General features: G+C 44.4%; 1 protein-coding gene across 2 annotated transcripts in view; it reads right to left on the reverse strand.

The window, feature by feature from the left end:
* Nucleotides 1–8601, reverse strand: part of ZNF365 (zinc finger protein 365) — a 25993-nt gene extending 17392 nt beyond the window's left edge. For both annotated transcript variants that reach the window (XM_004369854.3, XM_023739224.1), the window contains exons 1-2: nt 8429–8601; nt 5797–6551 (exon numbers count right to left, since the gene is read on the reverse strand). In XM_004369854.3, coding sequence (XP_004369911.1) covers nt 5797–6539 — 743 coding nt within the window. In that variant the 5' untranslated portion in view covers nt 6540–6551; nt 8429–8601. The remainder of the gene's footprint in view (nt 1–5796; nt 6552–8428) is intronic.

Here is an 8601-nt window from a genome sequence, read left to right on the forward strand (position 1 = left end):
AATCTGTGTCCCAGCCCCACATCTGGAGCCATGTCACATAAAGACTTTTGCTGGCCCTTTGCCTCATCTTTCTTTTTTGGCTTCTTTGATAAGAAGTATACATCTCTCGTTAAGAAAAAATAACCCTAAAGAGAAAGTTAAAATATCTTTATTGGTTCTAAGTGGATCAACAACACATTTTAAGCCCCTCAGGCCTGGAAAAAAAAAGGAAGGAAGGCAAGGAGGGAGACAGAGAGGGGAAGGAGGAAAGGAAGGAGAGTGGGTGAGGGGAAGGGAGGTACACAGAAAACTTTCCTGCATCTCCAAATTCACGTGCCATCCCTAAGAGAGCTTGTTTGATGTCTGGTTTATCCCACACTAGCTCGTAAGTTTGCACGGAACGTTGTGTGGAAAGAAAGGATTCCATTTGCGTTAATAATGTAGAGCAAACACATCTCTCCCTGCTCCTCTAAACTCTACCTCTAACACAATTTTTCCTTCCCTGCTTCCTAGCTATGGATCAGTCTGGGGACTGGGTTGTCCACTCACAGCTTTAGCTGACTGAAAGTGGGAAAATGATGCAATTAAATAGCAAGATGGTTTAGTTGTGCAGAACAAGTTACCAAGTCAAACTTGGCTGCTAAAGGCCAGCATTCCACAGAGAGCTTTAGATAGAAACCTAAATGGATATTTTCAGCTCAGGCTGCCCCTATTTGTCTCTTTTACCACACCCCTACTGATCTGTTTGATACAACAGCTACAACAATGGGCTCAAACATACCAATGGTCATGAAGAAGGTACAGGACCGGGCAACGGTTCATTCTGTTATACATGGGCTCGCCATGAGTTGGAGCCAACTCGATAGTAACAACAGTGATCCGTCTAATGTCTATTTTCCCTTCTAGTCTGTAGGCTCCAAGAAGGCAGGGAGTAGACTCGTCTGGTTTAGCACTGTGTAACCAGAACTAGAACAGCACCTGACACTCAACAAGCGTGCAATAAAGATTTCCCTTCTGGCTGATTCGGGGCTGCACATAGGGCAAACGATGAAAGAAGCAAGGGAAGCAGATTATATCGTAGCTCACAAGGGAGCAGGATGGAAATTAGAGATGGGATCACAAAGAGGCCCCTCACGGCAATCACAGGCTGGCAGCAGAATAGGCCCTCGCCTGACTGCGCATGAACACCCAGAGTTAAAAGCCCTTGTTGGAGGACGAGGCCAAAATCTGGGCTGGGTGTTCTGGAAGCTTAGTATCAGGACCATGTTTATGATGCTACCGTTTCCCCATTTCACAACAACTTTGATGCCAGCTGACATCTTCTTTAATCACATCTGAAAAATAAATGATGTCACCAGAGTAGGACTCTCAAAATAGCAAAGAAACCAGATTCAGCATTATATAAGACTTTATGCTTTGGGCAAATAACACATTTTCAAAAGTCTGGCTGGGAGGTAGTGAATTAATGGAAAAAAGCACTCAGCGGAGAGACAGGGAATTTGGGTTCCAGTTTCAGCTTTGCTACTAAATTGTTTTCCTTGGGTGAGTCATTCCACTGCTCTGGGCCCTGTTTTCCTCATCTGTAAAATGAGCGTATTATCTTGAGGAGATGGGGCATCTTCCAGTTCTATAAGCTACACGGTCCCCTGAAAGGCCATCTTTAACAGCATCCTCCCTACTGTCCTTCAATATCACCCTCCACTTACCACCAGTACAAATCCCACCCTTCTTCTCACTCCCTTGGTACAATTTCTCCACAGAAAAATCTGTTCTCTAACATCTGACTATCCTGAAACTGTGGCTTAGAGTTAAGAATTTGTTCAAGAATTTGCCCTGACTCTGAACATTGGTGTTCATGGGTATCTTTTATTCTATCTATGTAGAGCATAAACTCCTTTAAAAACAAAAAAAAAAACCAAGAATTTTATGGCCCCCACCTCCACCCATCTACCCACTCCTAGCACAGTGCTGGTCACATCACAGATTTTCCAACCTTACCAGAGGAAGAGTGTGTAAGCAAATTTTGGATTACTATTATTACTCTGGGAGTCCAGGTGGCATTCTAGCTAAGAGCTTGGCTATTAACTAAACGGTTGGCAGTTTGAATCCACCAGCCGCTCCTTGGAAACCCTATGGGGGCAGTTCTCTGTCCTTACAGGGTCACTATGAGTTGGAATCGACTCCACGGCAACGGGTTTGGTTTTAGTTTTATCATTACTCTGAAGTTCTCCAAACCCCAGGGCATCAACTCAGGCAGAACTCTGCTATGATCTAACGATGTCCTTTCTCGTTAAGGGATACCTGACAGCAAGGTTGGCGGGGATTGATTTACCTGATTACAGGCAGTGCTATCCATCAGCTCTGAATACTCTTGAATAAGTAAATACCTGTTTCAATAGGACTTTTAAAGTTATACTGACTTTGGAAAGATGATAAGCAACTTCTTTCTTGGATTTGCACTATATAAACATATAAATACCTCTGTACTGAACGACGAGGCTAGAAAATACTGTCAAACTCAAAACACCTCCTCTGTAACACAGTATATACAAGCCGAGGTGACTCAGCATATAGATGGCCTCAGGGCAGAATCAGCCCTGGAGTCTTTTATTTTGGTTTGAAAGAAAAGATTTTAAAGTTGTGGGAAAGATTCATAAGCAAGAAAGCCTCATGAGAATGTTAAAATACTAGATGTATGGACTTTTTTTTTTAACCAAAACTATCCTCTGTGTTTCAAAGCATCTCCAGAGTTTAAGTTAATTTCAAATGGGACCTTAATAACCTACTTTCTCTCACAAATGGGCCTTGAGGGCTCATTTGCAGGTGTTTAGCAGGAAAGTAGAGTCCCTGGGTGGCGCTAACAGTTAAAACGCTGGCCTATTAACAGAAAGGCTGGAAGTTCAAGTTTGCCCAGAGGTGCCTTGGAAGAAACGACTGGTGATCTATTTCTAAAAGTCGCAGCCTTGAAAACCCAATGGAGCACAGTTCTACTCTGCAACACATGGGGTCACCAGGAGTCAGAATCAACTGGATGGCAACTGGTTTGGCGGGGGAGACCAGCTCCCGATATGTCCGTGGCCAAATATGGGCTTCTATTTTCTGGCAAGGTCACCTCTTTGGTGGAGGCACAGCTCTAAGAGGGACCCCAAGGGAGTGGTGAGGAGGGAAGGGGTATGGCCCAGCCAAGCAGCTCAGTCAAATCAACCTGGCTATCGACAGAGTGGCAGATGGCAGCTGCCTCACTCCCCACCCCCATTCTGATGGGGGGGTGGGGCTGGTTAAACACTGAGGGTGTTGTCCACAGTCACTTTCTCAGACCAAGAGCTTCAGTGTCCTTACTGGAAACAAGACTCTTTCAGTCCCATTTTAAGTACAGAAAAAAGGATTATTTGAGGCTTGAATACAGAAATGGATGGGCTGGGTCCAAATGAAGGCTTTAAAAAAATGAAGACTTTGTTTATTTAACGTTTAAAAATTTAAATAATTTCATTCTATTTTTATTCAAAGTATTTTTTAATGCCACTGCTTTTTTCTGTTAACCCAAAAACGGTATATGAAAAATCAACTCATAATTTACCCTTAGATATACTCACAAAAATGTACACAAAGATATATGTACAAAAAAAAAAAGATATATGTACAGGGATGTTAACTGAAGTGCTATTTTTAATACTAGGAAAATGGAACAAAACTAAGTATTCAATTGCAAACTGGTTAAATAAATCATGATGCAGTCACACCACGGAATACTATGCAATAGTCAAAAAGAATGACATAATTCTGTATTTAGTGTGTGAAAGATACCTTTGATATATTACAAACTCCACACACAGGTGCCAGAGAGTATGTATCATGATTTCATTTGGGAAAAAAACAGCTCTATATATGTACATACATTACATATGATTTTATGTGCACAGGAAATGTCTGGAAAGACTCTCACAGAACTCTAGAGGATGAGGGGGACCATGTCTGTGTGTTAAAACACCTCTGATTTTTCAATTGGTCCTCAAGTGACAGCCTTGTATTAATCATAACCACTGGTTCATGACACATCAGCATTATTGGTCCATGCATAGCCCACTTTTATTTCATTAATCGGTTACCATTAATAAGAAATCACCCTTGATCTCATAAGCAAAAATGAAAATTAGATTCTTAACAATAACCTAGATCTAACCATATGGTCCTCCCATCCTTGTACTGACTCCTCGAAACCCCTGCAATCACTACCCCAAATCCCATGTTCACTATTACCTTTACAATTTATAAAACAAATAAATACACAAGATTAATTTGGCTGCCTTTTAAGCTCACTGCTCTTGAACCAAAGTATTAATTCTAGGCTTTTCTCTGCACATAGAGCAGCCCCATCTGCCATTTTCCAGTGGTGATGGGTTGGTTGTCCTAGTGGCCATAATGTGTCAAGACACTAACTTCCTACCAGCAAGCACCAGAAACCAAGAGAGAAACATTTTTCATTAAAGCTCATTTCCCTAGGAGAAAAGTAAATCAGTGGCTTATTCAAATACGTCCTAACTATGTAATTAAAAAATGTCTACTCTGAGTAGGGCCGACTTTCCCTCTAGGTAGAATATAAGCATTTAATGATAGCATGTGATGATCTCTTTAATATATAGGGTTTCCGACCCTCATATGGAATGGAGGAAGCTTTAATTACACATTTTAAGAGACAAAACGCTATAGAAGAGTGCCAGAGGGCAAAGAAAGTATGAAATTAAATCAACCTCTATAACAGACTTCAAAAATTATTCGAAAACCTACCTTCTAGGATGTTTTAGTCTATCAATTTTCATGTCCTTAGATCCCATGAATTCTGAACCTTTATTTAAAATAAAATCTAACATTCTGCGTTTGGGAAATATATGGCATTGTTACGTATGCCGTTCTAGTTTGAGATGAATCCATACTTATTGACGAGGAAATGCTTCTCCAGGTATGATGATTTTTAAAGTAATGGCTTCTATAACTTGTGAAAACCAGGGTCAACTCTTTGCAAGGGGTTAAGACTTATCACACATCACTTTGTAAAAAGTAGAAAATTCTCAAACTTAAATCATAGAAGCACAACGATATCAGAAAGTCTTTCATCTGCGTTTCCTGATGTTTGCTCCCTCTACACATAAATTATAGTTTAATGGATTCTCAGCTATTAACATCTAATTAACATGGACAGATAACCCAAAATGGCAGATAAGTCAAAATTATTTGCATTTGGAGCATCTTTTTAGACTTGAATAAGACAGTATCTCATGGAGACTGTCAATGAAGGAATGGCTCTCCCAGCATGTCCTATATGCCATCCCACTCCACTCACCTTTGCTTACCAGTCGGTGCTGGAAATGGACCCCACTACAGTCAGACTGTCCAACTCCTCTAAAAACATCTGTAGCTTACACTTTCCAAGATGAGAAGGAATGAGATGTTTTGATTTTAACGTTGCAGGGCTGCAGACCACGCACCACCACTGCCAGCTGCCACCTAGTCAACTCCAACTCATGGCAACCCCAGGTGTGTCAGAGTATAACTGTGCTCCACAGGGTTTTCAATGGCTGATGTTTTGGCAGTAGATCGCAGTCCATGCAGAGAGAGAGTAAATAATATCAAAAGCCTTATGTCTCTTGGGATTAACTATATCAGTGGGAAATGCTGCCAAGGCATCTGCAAACAACAACAACCGAACCCTGCTTAACATATACTGGTGATGTGTGTGCGGATGGGGGTGGGGGGAGGAATGCCTAAAGCAGCAGGGTTACCATCGCAGCAGGGTTACCATCCTGTTTCAGTGCCACTTACTCGTCTTTCCTAAGAAGCTCCTCCTCAGATTCTGTCAGACGTTGCCTCAGGGCAACAATCATCTCCACCGCCACATCCACCTGTCTATTCAGGGCCCGCTCTCGCCTCTGAACTTCCTGCTTTTTCTGCGTCAGCTGCACAAAAGCTGCCTGAACTTCCAACAGTTCAGCAGTTTTCTGGGCCAACTCTTTGGTGAGTTTATCGATTCGCTTCTCGATGGTCCTATCCACGGCCTCGACCATCCGATTGAATTTTTCTCTGACATGTGCCTCAAAAGCAGCTTTGGTGTCGGAGGTGGGAAGCCCAGGACTCGATCGTGGTCCATCCAGTGAGTCTGCACGCAGGTCCATCGCAGTGAAGGTCTGCACATAGGACACAGGCCTCTCTGCTACCACCTCAAATGGCTTCCTGTCCTTTGAGTGTTCATGCGAAATGCTATACAGGTTCACATAGCTCGGTTTCTGCTTTACCACATTGCCACTGCTCTGCAACTTTCCCTGTTTCAGGGGTTCTGAGGAAGTGACTAGGTCTGTGTCTCTGAGGGAAGTAAAGAGGCTGCATTTTGTCAAGAGGGTTCTTTCCTCGTAGCTGTGACTGAATTCCAGATGGGCCCTCAAGGACGACAGGCTTCTAAATCTGGTATGGTCTCCACACCTCGGGCAGCGGAATGGCAGGCACACAGCAACATTCTCGAAGGACTCCTGCCAGGGGTATCTGTTTTCCTCAAAAGCCTTCTGTTGCATTACTCAAAAGTCCTGGGCGAGGGGAAAAAGAGACAAAAATCATGTTGTTTATATGTCTGTTCAAAAAATTCTACTGAAATGACTGTTGCTGCTTATTTCCATGAGGGCAGAGGCTTTTGGGTTTCAAATCACTTCTGCATATATGTTAAAATGAAAACCTACAGCCTCCATGGGCCAAATCCAGCCACATCCATTCGTTTCTGTATTGTCTGCTGCCAGATGTGAGTAGTTGAGACAGGGACTCCATGGCGTACAAAGTCAAAAATATTATTACCTGACTTCCACAGAAAAAGTTTTCCAACCCCTGTCGAGGATAAGAAAGGTAGGTTACCTTCACTCCTCACAGATGAGAAAAATTGGAGCCTGGAGGTAAAATCATTAATCCAAGGTGAGATGGAAAGCAGCAGATACAGATGTGGAAATGAAGTTACCAGCCCTCTGGAATTCAGCACAGTAAATGTAAAACTGTGTCCTATTTTACTGATACAATCCTAATAAATACAAATACCAAAAAATGAGGAAAACTCACATGAATTGGCAAAACAGGTCATAAGAGAGCAAACTCAGCAATCTTTCTTTCCTCGAGTATAAGCTAGGCACAGTGACATTAAGCATACTGGAAAATTTTCAATCTGAGATATTTTTACCTTTCATTTTGTCTCTTAATTATTCTGTGATAACATACGTCGATGTATCATCATACCAATAATGCCCCCCACCGCTGGTGCAGTGGTTAACAGCTAAGGCTGCTAACCAAAAGGTCGGCAGTTCAAATCCACCAGCCGCTCCTTGGAAATCCTATGGGGCAGTTCTACTCTGTTCTGTAGGGTCACTAGGAGTTGGAATCGACCCGGCAACGGGTTATACTCCAGTTTTACTGAAATTTGGGGACCCAGTGTATCAAATATTAATGTATAAGTGAGGCAATGGCCATGGCCAAGATTTAATTATAATAGAGAGTTCTGGATGAGTTTGTCTTGTCTTCCGATCCTGTTTTAACAGGACAACCTCTACAGACAGCCACTGTTTGAACCAAGTACGTATCAGTAAAACTCTTTCAATAACAGGAAGTTCTTGACTCCTTGTAGGAATTTATTATTTCAGCCCTAGCAACAGATGACTACCAGCAACCCAATTCTGCAAGCTGTGCAGGTCTAGTCCCTCCAAGAATGGTTTCTACTTAAACATAACAAGCATTTGGCCTCCAAAAGAGCTGGGAGTCTCAGGCTGGAAGTCCTGTCACTGGGCTCTCAATCTCATCAAAAGCAGAGGTGTAAACAGTCCCCAGACAGCTAGCTCAGCGGGCAAAGCTTCCAGGTTAGTAAGCCACTGGGCCCCAGAGAGGGGAAACTCTTCCTGTGCCACACCGGGCTGTTTAACCGCTGGTTTTCTAAGGGCGGGATGCAAACCTTGGACCAACGCAGGGCTGAAAAAAAAACACTGGCGACAAGTGAAAGAAGGGGCGGTCAGGATTCTAGGGAGCAACGGGAAACGGGCAGCATCCTTGCACGAGGAAAAGGAGTACCACGCACTCCGGGGCACGCAGGCTTTCATGGGCCCATCAGAAACCCCAATCCACAGGGTTCGGGGAGAAGCCCTAATTTACTCTGCCTGGGCGGGACAGGCTGGCGATGACCCAGCCTCAGGGGTCCCAACCCTCCGCACCCCCGCCGGGTTCCGTGCCAGCCCAAGGGTGCCAGAGTGGATACGTGCGCACATGAGTTCCTGCAGGTGGGGGCCGAGAAGCTGGCTCTCCCAACTTCCCGCGGGGCTGCGGGGACGGGGACCCCTTCCTCACCGCCAGCAGTCCCGGCTGGACCCCTGCCCTGTGCCGCGTCGCGACCCCGGAACCAGGCCACGAGCTCAGATGCCCAGCTGCCACCACTTACCCGACTTGTTGCTGCAGCTGCAGCTGCTGATGCTGCCGCCGCGGCGGGTGCTGATGCTGCGGGAGCGAAGCGGTTTTCAGCAGAGCCGTAAATCAGGCTGAGTCGGGCCCGCTCCCACCCCCGCCGCACCCCAGCGCCGGGACCGAGCGGCGACCAAGGCGGAGCGTGGCGCG

Source organism: Trichechus manatus, unplaced genomic scaffold (genome assembly GCF_000243295.1).
Source record: "Trichechus manatus latirostris isolate Lorelei unplaced genomic scaffold, TriManLat1.0 scaffold00007, whole genome shotgun sequence".
Classification (NCBI taxonomy): domain Eukaryota; kingdom Metazoa; phylum Chordata; class Mammalia; order Sirenia; family Trichechidae; genus Trichechus; species Trichechus manatus.